We start from the raw sequence: 16,603 nt of genomic DNA, 5'->3' as shown, positions 1-16,603 counted from the left end.
TTTAGAGACCACTTTATTTATTGGTATGAAATTACAACATATATCGATTAGATTAATACACTGCATTTGTGGTTTATGATTTGATATCTATCTTTTATAAGATATAATAATGATTTATTCATTAAATATTATTATAGTATTACTTCTCTATTAATTAGCATTTAGTATTAGTAAATGACCAGAAAAAGTTTATACTCTTAATTGCATATCATATTTATTTGTAATTTGTAGATATTGAATTATATGCATAAATCTACAGTTTGTTGTAAAATTTTAACTTATTTTCTGGTTACTACAAGTAGTATATCAAACACGAGGTTATTTTCATAGTTTGTAGATCTATTATGGATACATAAACTTAATTTCAGTTTCAAAGAAACAGCTTAAATTTATTATAATATCATAATTATTTACTAGAATAATTGAATGTTGAATCTGACATAATAACTGAATACTATATCCTAATATATGCAAATATTTACTTCCGCTTAAAATATGTCATTCATTACATAAGTTTAAAAACCTTTGGGGTCTAAGAAGTCATTATTTGCTCGATGCTTCCAGACCGATGAATAGGTTTTTTAACATGTTGTTCCACCATAAGAAATTATTTAAAAGCAATCTTTAATTTAACCAGAAATGATAAATTCTACCAAAAAACTTTTAATTTTAGACTTAGATGAAACGTTAGTTCATAGCTCTTTTTAACCTGTCTAAAATGCAGATTTAACACTAAATTTGGACATATTAGATCCTTCAGGGCTGACAACTAAACACACAGTTTTTGTTTATAAACGACCTTTCTTAGAAATGTATCTATTAGAGATGTCAAAACATTACGATTTATGTGTCTTTACAGCATCTCTTCAAGTTTATTGCGACGCTGTTATGGATGCAATTGATCCTAATGGACTAGTAAAACTAAGACTTTATAGAAATCACTGCACGATGTATAATAATATGTATATTAAAAATGTGTATAAGTTAGGATATTTACCTGAAAATGTTATTATTGTAGATAATTCACCAATTAGTTTTAGCCTATAACCAGAAAACGGTATTATGTGTAGTGCATTTTATGATGACAAATCGGATACATATTTAAGAGACTGCATCGATTATATGATCGAGTTAAGCAAATGCAGTGATGTAAGATAGTTACTTAAAGGATCTAAGTGAAATCATTCTTTCATTTGCTTTGTTTTCTCAAGCTATGTTGCATTTACTTATTTAACTATAGAAACATGACGTTTATATGCAACAAATAAAATAATATGGATAACTACCACAGAACTTAATGCAGAGTACGCATTTGCTTTCTCAAGCTTCATATTGTTATCTAACAGTACTGATTTTGTTGAAAAAAATGAAATGAGGGGAGCGACAACCATCCCAATAATATATGACGTCATTTTGTGAAATATATTTATTTTGACATATATTATGCATAAATATAAAAAAGAAAACAATTATATTTTGCATAATTTTCATGTAGTTAACTGCGATTGTTATTGACCCACTTTACACTCATAAAATTTTTTAAATTACTTACCACTACACATTACCCTCTAATTAATCATTCAAGTACTCCATTTCCAAAAAAAATCCTTATAACATTAATAATAATCAAAAAATTATAAAACTCAACCAATTATTATATTGTTTTTGATTTAAATTTACTTGAAATTTCCTTTCCTTAATTACCAAATGCAGCCAGAAGTATTCGTAATCAACGAGAACTCCAAACGCGAGCGCGGCGACACTGCCCGCTAGAATAACATCAAGGCATCTACAACAGTTGCTGACATCATCCGTTCTACTCTTGGCCCCCGCTCCATGCTGAAAATGATCTTGGACCCGGCAGGGGGCATCGTCATGACCAATGACGGCAACGCCATTTTAAGAGAAGTAGATGTAGCTCATCCGGCAGCTAAATCCATGATCGAGCTTGCCAGGGGCCAGGACGAGCAGTGCGGCGACGGTAGCACCGGTGTCGTTGTCCTCACTGGCGAAATCATCGCATCCTGCGAGAAACTGGTTAAGCAGATGCACCCCATTGTGCTGACTCAGAACCTCTAGGAATGCCTCGAATTCATCAACACTCAAATCAGCGGAAAGGAGGTGGAAAACTCCAAAGAAAACGCAATTCAGGTCATCAACAACTGCCTGAACACCAAATTTTCTAGCAATTGGGGCGACCTCATCGTCAATATGGCCTTCCAGGCGGTCAAAATTGTCCAAAATTAGATGAAATTCTGCGACGCCACTGACATCGACATAAAGCGATTTGCACGCGTCGAGAAGATCCCAGGCGGCGCCGTAGACGATTGCCAGATCATCAGAGGCTGCGTTTTGAACAAAGACATCATCCATCCATCCATGCCGAAATCGCTCCAGAACCCCAGAATTCTCCTCCTGGACGCTACTTTAGAATATAAAAAAGCGAATTCAATGCTCAACGTCGAGCTTTAAGACAAGGCCTCTTTAACTGCACTTTTGAACGTCGAAAACGATTTTTTGAACGACTGCGTAGACAAAATCGTGAAATTTAACCCAAATATCGTCATAACCGAAAAAGGCGTCTCTGACATCGTCGCGCAGCGGTTCGCGGACCTTAATATCGTCTGCCTGAGGCGCGTCAGGAAAACTGACAACGTCCGTCTCGCCGCGGCCACCGGGGCGCGAATTGTCAACAGGCTGGACGACATTCGCGCTGGGGACATCGGAAACGCCGGAGTTTACGAGCTCCAGAAGTTCGGGGACGAATTCTTCGTTTTCGTTCACGAATGCGACGAGAAATGCGCCGCCTGCACGCTGCTTCTGCGGGGCGCTTCGAAAGACGCGCTATTGGAGGTCGAGAGGAACTTGCAGGACGCGCTGCACGTCGCCAGGAACTTCTTTTTGGCGCCGAACGTCGCCGTTGGGGGCGGCGCCTTCGAGATGCAGATCAGCGCGCTTTTGAACATTGAGAGCCTGAAAAGGACAGGGAATGACGCTATGGTCTTCTAGAGCGTTTCCCGCGCTTTTGAGGTCATTCCGAGGACTCTGCTCATGAATTGCGGGGGAAACGTTATTAGGGAGATTACCAAGCTGAGGGGGTTATAAAGTCAGGGCTAGGCGCAAATGGGCGTTAACGGGGAGACCGGGGAGATTGTGGACTGTTTTGGCGCCTACAGGATTTGGGATTTGTACGAAACCAAGATTTAGATGGTCAGAACCGCCTTCGAGCAGGCTTGCATGATAATGAGGGTGGATGATTTGTTCAATGCTAAAATGGACAGGTAGTGAGCGTGTTTGGTGGGATTGGGTTGGGTTGGATTTTTATTTTATATTGTGGGTGGTAATGGCTATGGTAAATATGGGTTAAGACGATTTTAAAGGCTAAAGGGGAAATAGGTTATTTCAGTATTGTACGTGGGGGTTTTAGTTTTAGGAAAAATTTTTAGGAAAAAGTAATGTAATAGCCATTAAACTATAGGAATTTTTTAGTATTTGGCTTAAGCCGAAAAAATTAGAGTTAATATCAAAGGAGGAGTTAAAAAATTTATTTTGCCCCAACTTACTTGTTAATTGATTTTCATATATTATTATATGTGTAAATATAATTATATACAACATTTAATTACGGTTTTTCAATAATTATAATTATTATATATATTTTTTCATAAATTTGTTTCCGCCCGATTTCGCTCCACTTTACTACCAAATGTCATCTCCCGCCGCTGCTAAGATGCAAAACATCGCTGACCGCCTTAGGTCATCCCAGTCGAACCAGAAGCAGGAGCGTGATCGCTATAAGTCTGAGGTGGAGAAGTCCGTCAAACGCATTGAGGATTCTCTATAAAAGATATCCTCCACAGACCGCTCCTAATTCTCGTCCCTGAAAGAGCAAATGGCAGCAGTACAGGATGCATTAGCAACCCAGAAGGCACAGAGGGAAATCCAGGACGACAAGAAGACGAAGGAAATCCGTGTCGTCGAGGCCGCTGTCACTGTGGAGTTCAATCTCGAAAGGCAGCACAGGAAGGAGCTTGACCAAAAGGTCACATAACTGTTGGATGACAGAGAGAAAGACTTGAGATCAAATCTGTAGGACGAGAGTGCTACTACCAGCTCATAAAACGAGACTCTTAAGGGAGAAGTTAAAAATCAGCTTGACACCATCATCATGGAGCTCAATTAGGAGAGGGACGGCAAGAATAGCGAGTTTTCACGTATCGAGAATGATCTTAAAACGCAGTCAGCCGAGCTTAAAAATAGTATCGACACCGAAAGAAGCGACAGGGTTAAATTAACAGACGACCTATACAACAAGCTCATTGGTGTTGTGAATTAGCTTCAGGACTCTATCAAGAAAGAGCGTGAAGATAGAGAGCTCTGTGAGGAAGGCCTTATTTAGTTATTAGAATAAACCTGCAAAAAGGTTGAAGACGTAATCTGAAGTGAAATTTTATCATTCATTCTTCTTATTCAGCTTTTCAAAAACATCCTTCAGGCCCTCTCCCTTGAATAGAAAAGTTTAGATAACTGGCTTTAATTGCTAATTAACCTTAGTCCTTACAACTAAATTTGGACCAGTGACTTTTAAAAATTTATCAAAAGTAACAGTTAAATCTTTAGCTAGGCCGTGAAAAACCATCTTGTCAAATGTATTTTTCTTGCACTCGTCCCCTTCACTGGCGTTCTATCCAATTGAGATTCTGGCTACTAACATGATTTCTTCCTCATCCTTAATAAGCTGAAGTTTACAAACTTCACCTTTAACATACTCGGACATTTTTTCACCGCTTTCAAGTTTTGTCTCTGTTAATATATAATAGTTAACTTTTTCAAGCTCTTGAATTTTTTCCTGTTCTTTTTACTTTATTTCAGCAAACTTGACCGCTTCCTTATCATCCGCCTTCTTTGGAGCTGCGAACTCAAATTTTGTAGTACTAACGTTACCAAAAGAAAAAGCTGCTGGTTTGGGAGCATTAGTGCCAAAGTTGAAGGTCGTAGAGGTAGAAGGTTAGTTAAAGGAGAATTAAAACTTAGGTTTTTCGTCAGACATTTTGAAATGGAGTGTGAAGTGTGTAAAAATTATTAATTATATAATATTTAATATTATAATTTATTTTAAATAAATGAATCTAGAGTAATATAGTATTTTGGATAAACCTGTCATTATATTTACTTATTTATGTTACATATAATTTATTGGATACAATTAGTAAGATAAATAGAATATAATGTATATTAGGTAACTGTTTTGACTACCTTAATAATACTATTTTAAGCAACCTTTTTAATTCTAAATCTATTATAGATTGTTAATATTTTTCTATCATAAGATAAATTCTTATTCTTTCAGTGAAATACTGTGTAAACGGTAACCATTATATATAGTATATTATAAAGATAATATTTGCCATATAATATAAATTATGCTCAATCAGTACAGATTTTTACTCCTATATTATTGATAAAATTGAAAATTAAGCTTTATTTAACATCAGTGTTTTTATTTTAGGATGTTGTAATGCAATTATCATCTAATGGTTTAGTAAATCTAAATTATAATATCCTTAAAATGCTTAACAGAACTAACGAGTATTATATAAGTGAATATTATATATACTTATATCAGAAAATATTTTAACTTTAGTATAGCTTTATTGATATAGTAATTATACATTTAGAATAATCAATAATAATAATTTGGTGATTATGACATCCTTGGTATATGTATACGTTTATAGATTATTATATTACGTTAATATTATTATATGTTAATCTAGAAACTATGGAATATCAAAACAATGTTTACTAAGACTTATAAGTTCTAAGATCATATAAATAATATATTCTAAAAATAGATTTTCATATAAAACTGCTACATATGCGTTATTCCATTAAAATAATTATTCCCCACTACTAATAAAAGTAAATTATTAAAAAAAAGCAATATCACTATGTTGGAAAAAGCATTTTTTCTGCCATGCCACCCTTTGGAGTGTTTACAACAATGGGACCATTTGGTGTATCTACCACTACCGGTGTATTCAAAGAGAAATACATTGGTGACTATAAATTTTCTTGAATTTCCATAAAATTATTTGACTTCTTGTCTGGTAAATTAGGTGAAAATAAGTCATTAGACCGCATAGGTGGTGGGATAGTTACTTATAAAGATGGTTGCTAACGTTTTTAAGGTGGATCTATAGAAATACACAATTTAAGCTAAGAATTTTCAATAGGGTTGACATAAGAAGAAGTAGCTGAAGATGCTGGTACAGTATCATTGTCTGAATAGTCGCAAATTTAATCTTTTGATAAAGTTTCATATTCGAAATCAAGTTATTGATGGAGAGGTTAATTATCGCTCTGAAACACGTAATTCTTCCCGTTTTCGCCACGGACCAGAAGTGTTACCGAAGAGGAAGTTAATGCAGCTAACTCATACGCTTTTTTGAATAATCCAGATCTGCGTTTGTTAAAAGTTATTTAGCGAGTTTTTTGATTGTCAATTCTCTTTATTTCTATCTTATGACGTCCCATTATTTAAAAATAAAAATGGAGCGGATAATTAATATATAAATATAATATAATAATATTATTAGATGTTTAAAAAAAATTAATTATAGGATATTAATCGTCTAATATTTTAAGTAATAGTTAAAGGCTGAACTATATTTTAATAAACTAAGCGTATACGGTGGTAAATTAGGCCAGTAAGAAGAATTATGGTATTAAAATAAAATAACTACTAATTTTATACTAAGTGAGCAGAAATACAATATGATATTTCAATTCGTATCACATTCCTGCACAGCATCCTTTTTTGGTGTTAGGTGTAACAGGTACTTCTGAGTCATCAATTATTTTAGCGACGCTAATTTTTGGTCTCTCAACATCTTTTATCGATAGATGCTACTGAGCTATTTTTTATGTTTCTTTCTCAACAATTATATCAAAAGATTCGAATTTATCAAAGTTTTTTGAAAATTTGCTATCTACCTGGTTTATCTATTCAGATAAAGACATCGAAGGATTCTCTGGTCTTTTTTCCTCATCTCCAATGAATAATGGGTTCAGATTATCGATCTAATGTTATTCAACTCCTTATTTCTTTTCTTCAACTACTTAAACAGGTTATAGTGGTTTATTTTTAGCTTCTTATAAAATCTCCTAAGGTTAATCATTCTACTTCGATGATTATGATTATGATGATGATACTTCCTCCTATATTTATTAAGTCAATTTATCTTCATCGTCATTATTAGTGTTTAATATACTTTACTAATATTCAAATGGAGGATGTATATCAATATCAATATTTATTTATGGTTCAGGTAACTAAATAAGTTATATTTAATGGGGTAGTACATTCACGGTATGTTATTGAGGTTCTGCTGATAGAAATTAATCTAACTGCTATGGTTCAATGTTATTGAAATCATCAGGAAGCTCCATTTTTATTTGGAGTGGTCTTTATATACGACTAATTAGTAGATATTAATAAAACTTTATATATTTGTCGATAATATGAAAAAATATGAATTGCAGAGTATAGATAGATAGCTTAGCGATGTAGTAAATAAATCTACTACTAGATAAAGATGATGATTGATATTAGCTCTATAAATATTAATTACTCAGATCTTGAGGTGAGATCTTCTCCAGTAATGTCTACCGGCATTCCATCTAGTCTTGCTGGCATCAGCTTTAAGATGTATCCATCTTGGGATTCTCTTGTTTTGTTTAATCTTGGTGGCGATTTTCATCTTTCTGGCGAAAGTGTTGTTGCCAGACATCCCATTGGAGTGGAATTGATGTTTTAATATGGAATGAAATAATATTAATTATATATTCATATAATATATTAATATCATTAAAACGTAAATGAAAATTTAGACTATAACAAGATTTAATGCAGGCACACTCTATATAACATATAACGCATATCACTACATATATATTTTTAAATACACATTAGCCGTTTTATTATCGCGGCCACCACCATAAGTTCCTAAAATATCTGATCGTTAAACAAAATATCCCTCACTTTCTGCCGTTTTTTCTAGAGCTAAGCTGTAATGGCCCTAAAACCGTGTATTTACTGGAAGGCTTCTTCCTGTTCGTTGTAATGCATGGAAGCATCTGCGTATCATCACTAGTCGATGTCTGCACCAAATCATTGAATTTTAACTCGTGAGAACTTGATCGAGTAAAAAGTACCTCTCGTGTCGATGGCTAAAACGGTAATTAATGTGAAATTTAGAGTGCTATTTTCGGTTATCGAGGGGGCTAAACATCATCGTCAAAACTACTCTGCGGAATGAAGGCTATCAAAGACTCTAAGCTATTCTGAACGATAAGTTGTCTGAACTCTATTGTTTGAGTTTCTGTGTTATCAGCGTTGAAGTGCTACGACGACATGAAACTCTGAATCATTTCAGAACCCAGAATTCGCTAGTAGTCGATGTTGATATTGCATGTACCAAGTACATCACAACAATCGAATTGAAGAGTATCTTTTGATTGATTACACGAACAGCATGGCAGTTAAAACTATGGCTTAAACAAATAAAACTAAAGGAATTTTGATTATAAATCATCCGAAGCCATCATTATTTAAAAGTTGTGCTTTATGACGTTAATTCGTTCATCAAACGGCTCTTATACAAGATTTTCTATCAGGCAAGTCCCCTTTTACCTTCGCATTTCTTATCCATATATATTTTATTATACATAATATTAACAATGTATTTTTACCCTATTGTAGAATTTATGTGACTATTATGGAGTTTAATATAGAAAATGTGAAGTAATTACAGTAAAACTCAATCTAAATATAAATTATAAATAAAACCAATAAAATGTTATTTATTAGTAATTAATATATAATATATAATATTATTAATTATGGAGAATTATTTTCATTCCACCACTCCTTGCAAATGTCACAGCATTCTGATAATGATAGAAAAAGAGATAATGGCAACAAAGAGCAGATCAACGAAGTTATCAAAGGTGCCAAAGATCTAAAAGTTGAAATTGATTTTTATAATGCATAGTAGGCTCTTAAAATCTGCAGAAATGACGTCTAAAAGGCTATTGAAAAAGTAACTGATAAAAATTTCAAGAAATTCGAGAAGAACACTAACGGTAGACCTTAAGATAATAAAGGCAAAAAAGTAACCTTGATTTTCAAAAAGGAATAGCCTAAGGTAGTTAAAGAAGCTGCACCATTAGAGAACGCTGAGGTTGATCCATTTGCCGATGACGAAGAAGTTATTTCTAAGCCTTAAGTGCATAAAAAGGTTGAAAAGAAGACCGAATAAGTTAAGAAAACTGAATAAGCTAAGAAGGTTGAACACGTTAAATAAGCCGAGAAAGTTGAAGAGGTAGTTTAATAAGTATAATAACCTTAGTAATTCTAATAGCCTTAATATAATTTCACTCCTGAAATGCAGATGCAACAAATGTAATACATGAACATGATGCAGCAGCCTTTGTAATAAGGTATGCCAATGTATATGCCAATTAATATGCCTTGCCCTCCAGGATATGTTATGATTGTTCCTATGCAAATGGCTTAATAGCCTATGTAAAAGTGATAAGGGTATCATATTCACTTGTCAAAATATTCTTTTAATGCTTCTAAATCTATTTCTTTGCTGCAACTTTGAACTAAGACGTCATTAACCTTCTCTAACTTAAAAGTAACTCCCAGGTAATCAAATTCAAACTTATCGAGCTTAAAAATATTATAATATTTATTCTCTATCTATGATAATTCTAACTCAGGAAGAAAATCAGATTATATGGAATAAAAGTTTTTATTGTAAGTTTTAATCCCGCAATAAAGCTTGAAAAGGGCTTCTGGGGTGAAAATTTTTCGCCTCATTGACAGAGAAGTGAAAAAGGGAAAGGAGTTCAGCCAGTCTTTTATTTTTACAAAATGTAATATTTCGTAAATAGAAATTAGATGTAATTTTTAATATTATATGTATAATTTTTATAAAGTGCGGAAAGAAATAAAATACTATATATTAATAATATTATATTATTTTGCATAATTGTTAAAATACAACATTTCAAGTAATCCTGTTACTCATGCAACTTTGAGGTGGTTATACTCATTGTTTTCTAGTTGGTAATTATATGTGTGTACCTGCTATTTCCATAATAGTTCACTATGGTTATTCCAAAAAAATAAAAAATTCTTATTATAAATGAGTAACCCCTCTAATTACAATATATAATTTAAGTAGATACTTATACAAACTATTGAAATACGACATATAATTTTTATACTGTCATACTTAGCTTAACTATATATTCAACATTTTTTCTCTCTTTTTAGTTTCGTTTGTCTATATAAGTAGAGTCATAATACAATAATGGTTAAATATATTGAAAATAAAATACTTAAACTTAGATTCGTTAGTGTAATATTGTATTTAAACTTATTGATGCGTAGTATCTAACTCTCTACCTTTTACTAACGAGTTAAATTAATCAAATAAGATATATAGTATATTAAAATATAAATTAGATCAGTAATATTAGAAACTTATCAACATTAATAATATGGGAAGAAAAAGTTTGATTGGATTGTTCCGTATTCTCAATACAAATAAATTTCTTAAATTTTTTATTTAACATATTTAAATATAGTCTTTACTCCATTATTTATAATAAAATTATTGAACAAATCTTTAACTTATCACATCTTATTTAATAATAATGTAAATAATTTCTCCAACCCTAAATGATGATTTTGATGATTTCTTATACTACACCTACATACTTTTTCACTAGCTCTAATCTTGAAGATAATATTTAGTCTGCACGTCTGTCCCATTCTCTTATTCCATAATTACGTTAAGATCCTCTTGTTTTAGCATTAAATTGATCTGAAGCGTCCGTAGAGTTAATTTACGACGATAATGGAATCAGATACATTCCATTATTATATCATAGAATTTTGATTATCAGGGAATGACGTCAAAAGCGACTTTTCTATGTCCTGACTATGTCAAGCTTAACTTATAGGTGAAATAACTATGATAGAAAATGAATACTTCACCAAAATATAAAGATCGGATGATCAGCATAAAATCATCCGATAAATTAAGTACCTGAAAACGGACGTCTCCTCCTACTGGAGCAACCTGGCCTTCTCCTATTCCGCGATCCAAGGCGACGAAATATATTTTTTGAGCTGTCGCCGAACGACTGCACGATGCCGGAGGATGCGAAATTGCACCCCAGGATCACCTTTTAGCAGAATACTACAAATCTCGTCATGAGGGACTTTGAGTGAGGCACCGACGCTGGCGATTACAAGTAGCCGTACGTTCACAACCGTGTCACCCGTTGCTAGCTGCGATGTAGGGAAATTGTTGACGAGATTGAAAAGAAAACGTGCTCTACTATAATTGATTTATCACTACCAATTTGTAGTCCAGATTTGGTGTGGTGCTTATTTACGATACTGTCGGAGTCGAGACGATAGTTATTTAAGACGCAATACGGCAGTAAGCTGACGGCTCATTGGCGTGCGGCGAGAGAACCAGCATTACGCGCTATTTGACCCGGACAGGTATATTTGGACCATGATCAGTTCAGCAGTCATCCGGAGTGTGTAATTAGTGCAGATAGCGTTGCTGCAAACTTCAGCTCAATGCTTACCTACTAGGACCAAATTATTCTGGTAACTGCGGGGTATTCGCTAGAAGCATACGGGAAAACGTAATATTTTGCGAGCGTAAGAGATCTGTCCAGGGTGTTTCCAGAAAGTATGAATCTGTACCCCTAGAGCAATTAGCGCGACGCGAGTTGGGACATATGTTGCCGTTCTACATGCGGGTATAAGGTGTCAAACACTGCATCTATTTGACCGTTATTGCCGTCTCAAGTAGCGACAAGATTGCCCTCCAGGTCCGCAGCGCCTTCGACGACGTTTGCAGTGATATTAACGACACCATGTAGCTGGTGATAACTAGCAGCAGGCTAGAGGTCGTGTTCTGGCAGTCCTTCAAATCTCCATTGACTCGAAGGGGCGATCCAGATCCTCGCGTACCAGACCAATCGGACATCGCCGGCATCCTGGCTGCTGGTCCAGCTTCTACATGGCGAGCACCGAGAACGACTACGACAATTACGTGATGTTCCTCGCGGTCTATCTCTCCTGCTTCGTGCTGTTCCTGGCAGTGAACTCTGGCTCCGGTATTCGTGATGATTCAGTGCTAGACGATGGCCTAGTGAGGTTTTCTGTGGAAATTTGAGGGATGTGGGTTGCAGCGCTGGGCATAGTCCCTGCTAGAGGGTGCTATCCCACTATCGATTTGGCATTCCGCCCCAGTGTGAAGCGTTCCTTTACAAATGTAAACGCCTAAGTGCGGAACTCCACTCAGTTTAAGCCTAGCAGCGCAGGATGGACCATTTTGCATGGGCCTGAGCGTGCAGGCATCACCGCGCTTTCCCACCAAATCCCTACTAGCTCAGGGTTCGCGTGCGGCCTGAAGGGAAGAAACCAGGTGCACGACTATATAGTTATACCCGCAACCAACTATCCCTCGTTCGCCGAAACTGCATCGTGAAGGTACCCCGCAGGTGGTACCAAAGCTTGCTGTCCGACGCCCGTGCAGCAAAGGCGTAGGTAGCGTGATCCGATCCTCTAGCACGGGAGTGGTGATGGGATGGTAGTTGTAGCGGGGAATGGATAGTACTAATAATTTTGCTTTACCTGAATGGGTCAGCTGGTGGTGCTAGACGCGCTGCACCTGCAAATCCTGCAGGGCGGGCGGGCTCTCTGCATAATAGTGACCATAGCGAAGGTAAACTTGAGATGGAAGGGGATTTTATATTTAATCTGGAATGTTATATGTTCTGGAACTTCATGCGGAAGGCTCTGGGAAGCATGGGAACGTAGCTGGCCTTTAAATATCAGACCTCGCTGCATATTGCTGCCTGGCTGGGGCATGCAGAGCCTCATCACTAGTACACTTTCCAAGTGGAAATTCCCTAGACGTCTCAGGTATGCCGCTACAGGAATCAGCACACTTATCTACGCATAGGCCACAGGTATCGCTACGCCCTGCTACCATGTCCTCCAAAACCATTCCATACGCTCGCGTTCGTCCTAGTGCCATGAAACCGTAGAATACCCCCCCCACACTCGAGTTGGCGTGCTGGACATGAGTAAAGTATGGGATTTTTCGCATACGGAACTTTCCAGGAGCACAATACAGGGAAGCCACTGGCATGCGCCTCGTGGCCCGTCAGGCCCCTTGGAGGTACTAAGCCATGCCATCGCAGCTCTGGATGGCGTCCCAGCTCGCGAAGCCCAACTCACAGAAGGCGGCCAAGATCACTCCCTCCGTACTTACTCACACTAGAAGCATGCTGCTCGGCCCGACTCGGAGCCAAAAATTCTGTCGCTGGAACGCAATCGATACAAGGGGCGAGGCCAAGAAAGGCAGTGCAACAGGGTTGCGCTCCGGGATAAAGGTAGCTGGACAATTTTATTGATCGCAATTTGGATAGTGTCAACTCGCTTTTAAGGGGCTTTAGGAGATCTAAACGCCACACGAAATTTACACGGGTGGGCTGACGTGGGTTAAATCTGATGTTAAGTGTATAATAATGTGGTTTACTAATTTGGAGTAGAGTTCTAGAATTGGAAGAGAATATTATATTAAATATATTTTGGAGTGAAAGTATTGGAAAATGGGCAAGAGAGGTGCACGCTTGATTGTGGGCTGCTGAGCGTTGTGTTGGCGCTCAGGTAAATATAACTCAATATCTTTGGCTTGCTAAGTTTATTTTATATTTGTGTAATATATTTAACATTATATACCAATCACAAACTAAAAATATTTGACTTTTGCTTTAAATTATAACATAAAGTAATATATATTTGCATGTCTCAGAAGCTTAAAAACCAAAAAAGTTAGTTGCTCATATATTATCAGATGAAATAACATATTCTATTTTTAAAATGACAGATACTGGAACATGTTCTAACCGTTACACTAACTGTAAGGCAAATCACTTTTGCCCAGCCATCAATCATAATACAGTTGCCTGTATTCCTTGCAGCGAAGACATGAAATTAGGTCAAGGCTGCTACTGTAAGGATAATAAGGTGTCAATAAATTGTAAGGAATGCAATGGTACTTCTTGTTCAATATGCCTCCCTGGGTCCTTTCTCAATGGAACCATTTGCACTAAATGCCCAAAGGGTTGTGACGAATGTACCGAATCCAATTCGTGCCAGAAATACGCCGCTGGGGTCACAATGGAAAATGCAAAATTAGCCAGCGTGTGTGCTACCAATGAAGACTGCGACGATCATGTTTCGACCTTTTGCGATATGTCCACAAAGAAGTGCGCGCCGTGTGGTTAACACTGCACAATTTGCTCATCGGCGACGGTTTGCAACTCGTGCGATTTGAAAACACATATTACCACAATTCACGGTACATGTACTCCTAAATGTAAGGATATTGAAGATGGTAACTACTGTAAGGACGGTGTTCCTACACCATGCGGTGAAGGGATTGACTCTCCCTGCTCATGTAGGTATGCTTCCAATTGCGCTTCCTGTAACAGTTCTTTAAATGGATGCGAGACGTGTTTGCCTAATGTTATTAAGGAAGAAGATGGTAGGTGTAGGAATTGTGCTAGTGGGTTCAAACCCATTGGCAGTATGTGCTGGTCCGATACTCCTGTTCCTACACCGCCTAGTCCAGATCCACCTGGTCCAGACCCGGAAGTTAACACTCAGAATTTGAGCAGCGGGGCAGTCGCAGGAATCGTTATTGGGGTCTTGTTGGTCGTTGGGGCAGTTGGGGGCGGTCTGACCTATTATTTTGTTAGGAGAGCGAAGAAGTGATGAAAATTGTAACTGATAAGGAGAAGTTAATTAATTTTACTAGGGAAATATGGCAAGTAAAGCTCAGGCGGATACTTCCCTCATTTTATGGTATAATCTACATGACCAGATTTAAGTTATATAATAGTCACTAATTGGGGTTCTGCAGCAAGAAGGATTTGTTGATTTCTATGGTGATGCCAAATAGAATATGTTTACGATTACCATATTTAGAAATTTTACAAGTTTTACAACTTAGCTATTTACTTCTGTTAATTATATCGTTAGCAAAAACTAAAGTGTAATAAATTTATTTTTATACTATGCTATATTAAATGATAATTAGTGAAGTTTAATAATTTTACGGGATGTAAGAGTAAGTAAATATATATAAATAAGATATTATTTTTTTCTTCCGAAATAAGAAACTAGCTTATTTATTATCTTATCTATTCTATTGATATTATAAAATTATAAAATGACCACAACAGGCACATGTACACGCACTGACACAACGTGCAAAGCAGGCCACTTCTGCCCCACGAGTGGCATGGACACAGTAGACTGCATTCCTTGTGAACAAGACATGAAATTCGATCAAGGCTGCTACTGCGAGGATAATTCAGTTACCACAAACTGCAAAGTATGCACAGGTACTTCTTGTTCAAAATGTCTCCCTGGCGCTTTCCTGAGCAACAATTTCTGCGATTCCTGCGCAAAAGGCTGCAGCGAGTGCACTGGCGCAAATACCTGCCAGAAGTGTGCCGACGGGTTTCAAATGGAAAATAATGAGTGCGTCAGAGTCTGCAATAGTAATAAAGACTGCGCCGATGAAGCTACTACCTTCTGCGATGCGTCAAAATAAAGGTGTGTTTAATGCTCTACAAACTGCAGACTTTGCTAATCAGCGATGTTCTGCAACTCGTGCGATGGGACCGATTTTGTGACCACGATAGATGGGAAGTGTACACCGAATTGTAAGAATATGGAAGACGGAAAATATTGCAAAAACGGAACGGCCACGGCCTGCGCCGAAGGGCTTGATTCTGCTTGCTAATGCGGAGTTGCGGGAAATTGCGCTTCGTGCAACAGTTCTAAGGATGCCTGTGAGACGTGCTTGCCAAATGTAGTTAAGGGGGACTATGGGGCCTGCAGTGCATGTGCTGTTGGATATACATTTATTGGCGATATGTGCTGGGCGGACTAACAAGGTTCTGAGGCCAACAAGATAGGGACTGGGGCGATTGTGGGCATCGTGATTGGTGTTTTGGTGGTCGTTGGGGCAGTTGGTGGCGGTTTAGCTTATTACTTTGTTAGGATGGGGAAGAAGTGATGAATATACTTCTATATTCAGGGAATATGGTAATTTATCTAAAATAATATATTGACGAAAACATCAGTACGAATCTTTACATTAACACATAAAATCTTTGAACTGATGTGATTTATATAATAATGCCCATTTGAGGTTCAGCAATCATGATTAGTGTAACAAATATTGATAAAGATACGCGAAATATAATTAATGGTAAGTAACATTGTATTTATACATTTTAGGAATTTTGATTTAATGCATTTAATATACCAAATAATACCATTAATAAGAATTAAGTATGCCATACCAGATTCCCACTGCGTTTTTAACGATATTTATTAGAGTGCACTCATTTAACCCAATGTATAATTTAATATATATTAAAAAATAATATCTTGTTTTCCTTGCGAAACCTAGAAACC

General features: G+C 36.5%; 14 protein-coding genes across 14 annotated transcripts; 7 read left to right on the top strand and 7 right to left on the bottom strand. All coding sequences in view use genetic code 6, as the record gives it.

Annotated features, from left to right (window-relative positions):
• Window positions 1–495: 495 nt before the first annotated feature.
• SS50377_28646 (Nuclear LIM interactor-interacting factor) lies at window positions 496–1,179 on the top strand (the record flags this gene model as incomplete). The annotated part of the gene is made up of 1 exon (XM_067912406.1): window positions 496–1,179. The coding sequence occupies one exon, from the start codon at window positions 496–498 to the stop codon at window positions 1,177–1,179; it is 684 nt and encodes a 227-aa protein (XP_067760463.1).
• A 2-nt stretch (window positions 1,180–1,181) lies between these two features.
• Window positions 1,182–1,412, bottom strand: SS50377_28645 (VMA21-like and transmembrane domain-containing protein; the record flags this gene model as incomplete). The annotated part of the gene is made up of 1 exon (XM_067912405.1): window positions 1,182–1,412. The coding sequence occupies one exon, from the start codon at window positions 1,410–1,412 to the stop codon at window positions 1,182–1,184; it is 231 nt and encodes a 76-aa protein (XP_067760462.1).
• Window positions 1,413–1,707: 295 nt separating this feature from the next.
• On the top strand, window positions 1,708–3,288 carry SS50377_28644 (TCP-1 chaperonin subunit gamma; the record flags this gene model as incomplete). Its single annotated transcript, XM_067912404.1, has 1 exon — window positions 1,708–3,288. The coding sequence occupies one exon, from the start codon at window positions 1,708–1,710 to the stop codon at window positions 3,286–3,288; it is 1,581 nt and encodes a 526-aa protein (XP_067760461.1).
• A 418-nt stretch (window positions 3,289–3,706) lies between these two features.
• On the top strand, window positions 3,707–4,441 carry SS50377_28643 (putative SF-assemblin; the record flags this gene model as incomplete). Its single annotated transcript, XM_067912403.1, has 1 exon — window positions 3,707–4,441. The coding sequence occupies one exon, from the start codon at window positions 3,707–3,709 to the stop codon at window positions 4,439–4,441; it is 735 nt and encodes a 244-aa protein (XP_067760460.1).
• Window positions 4,442–4,453: 12 nt separating this feature from the next.
• Window positions 4,454–5,050, bottom strand: SS50377_28642 (uncharacterized protein; the record flags this gene model as incomplete). Its single annotated transcript, XM_067912402.1, has 1 exon — window positions 4,454–5,050. The coding sequence occupies one exon, from the start codon at window positions 5,048–5,050 to the stop codon at window positions 4,454–4,456; it is 597 nt and encodes a 198-aa protein (XP_067760459.1).
• Window positions 5,051–5,946: 896 nt separating this feature from the next.
• SS50377_28641 (MADS-box protein) lies at window positions 5,947–6,537 on the bottom strand (the record flags this gene model as incomplete). The annotated part of the gene is made up of 1 exon (XM_067912401.1): window positions 5,947–6,537. One exon carries the CDS (start codon window positions 6,535–6,537, stop codon window positions 5,947–5,949), a length of 591 nt encoding a protein of 196 aa, XP_067760458.1.
• Window positions 6,538–6,795: 258 nt separating this feature from the next.
• SS50377_28640 (uncharacterized protein) lies at window positions 6,796–7,452 on the bottom strand (the record flags this gene model as incomplete). The annotated part of the gene is made up of 1 exon (XM_067912400.1): window positions 6,796–7,452. One exon carries the CDS (start codon window positions 7,450–7,452, stop codon window positions 6,796–6,798), a length of 657 nt encoding a protein of 218 aa, XP_067760457.1.
• A 182-nt stretch (window positions 7,453–7,634) lies between these two features.
• Window positions 7,635–7,793, bottom strand: SS50377_28639 (Ribosomal protein L39; the record flags this gene model as incomplete). The annotated part of the gene is made up of 1 exon (XM_067912399.1): window positions 7,635–7,793. The coding sequence occupies one exon, from the start codon at window positions 7,791–7,793 to the stop codon at window positions 7,635–7,637; it is 159 nt and encodes a 52-aa protein (XP_067760456.1).
• Window positions 7,794–8,040: 247 nt separating this feature from the next.
• Window positions 8,041–8,703, bottom strand: SS50377_28638 (uncharacterized protein; the record flags this gene model as incomplete). Its single annotated transcript, XM_067912398.1, has 1 exon — window positions 8,041–8,703. One exon carries the CDS (start codon window positions 8,701–8,703, stop codon window positions 8,041–8,043), a length of 663 nt encoding a protein of 220 aa, XP_067760455.1.
• A 236-nt stretch (window positions 8,704–8,939) lies between these two features.
• On the top strand, window positions 8,940–9,599 carry SS50377_28637 (uncharacterized protein; the record flags this gene model as incomplete). The annotated part of the gene is made up of 1 exon (XM_067912397.1): window positions 8,940–9,599. The coding sequence occupies one exon, from the start codon at window positions 8,940–8,942 to the stop codon at window positions 9,597–9,599; it is 660 nt and encodes a 219-aa protein (XP_067760454.1).
• Window positions 9,600–9,613: 14 nt separating this feature from the next.
• Window positions 9,614–9,889, bottom strand: SS50377_28636 (uncharacterized protein; the record flags this gene model as incomplete). Its single annotated transcript, XM_067912396.1, has 1 exon — window positions 9,614–9,889. The coding sequence occupies one exon, from the start codon at window positions 9,887–9,889 to the stop codon at window positions 9,614–9,616; it is 276 nt and encodes a 91-aa protein (XP_067760453.1).
• A 2,851-nt stretch (window positions 9,890–12,740) lies between these two features.
• On the top strand, window positions 12,741–13,619 carry SS50377_28635 (uncharacterized protein; the record flags this gene model as incomplete). The annotated part of the gene is made up of 1 exon (XM_067912395.1): window positions 12,741–13,619. The coding sequence occupies one exon, from the start codon at window positions 12,741–12,743 to the stop codon at window positions 13,617–13,619; it is 879 nt and encodes a 292-aa protein (XP_067760452.1).
• Window positions 13,620–13,990: 371 nt separating this feature from the next.
• Window positions 13,991–14,887, top strand: SS50377_28634 (Cysteine-rich membrane protein 1; the record flags this gene model as incomplete). Its single annotated transcript, XM_067912394.1, has 1 exon — window positions 13,991–14,887. One exon carries the CDS (start codon window positions 13,991–13,993, stop codon window positions 14,885–14,887), a length of 897 nt encoding a protein of 298 aa, XP_067760451.1.
• Window positions 14,888–15,344: 457 nt separating this feature from the next.
• On the top strand, window positions 15,345–16,199 carry SS50377_28633 (Cysteine-rich membrane protein 2; the record flags this gene model as incomplete). Its single annotated transcript, XM_067912393.1, has 1 exon — window positions 15,345–16,199. One exon carries the CDS (start codon window positions 15,345–15,347, stop codon window positions 16,197–16,199), a length of 855 nt encoding a protein of 284 aa, XP_067760450.1.
• Window positions 16,200–16,603: the final 404 nt, after the last annotated feature.

The sequence above is a fragment of the Spironucleus salmonicida genome, chromosome 9, assembly GCF_000497125.1.
Source record: "Spironucleus salmonicida strain ATCC 50377 chromosome 9, whole genome shotgun sequence".
Taxonomy (NCBI): Eukaryota; Fornicata; order Diplomonadida; family Hexamitidae; genus Spironucleus; species Spironucleus salmonicida.
Note: the sequence above shows the minus strand (reverse complement) of the source record. Positions and strands in the feature narration are given on the sequence as shown.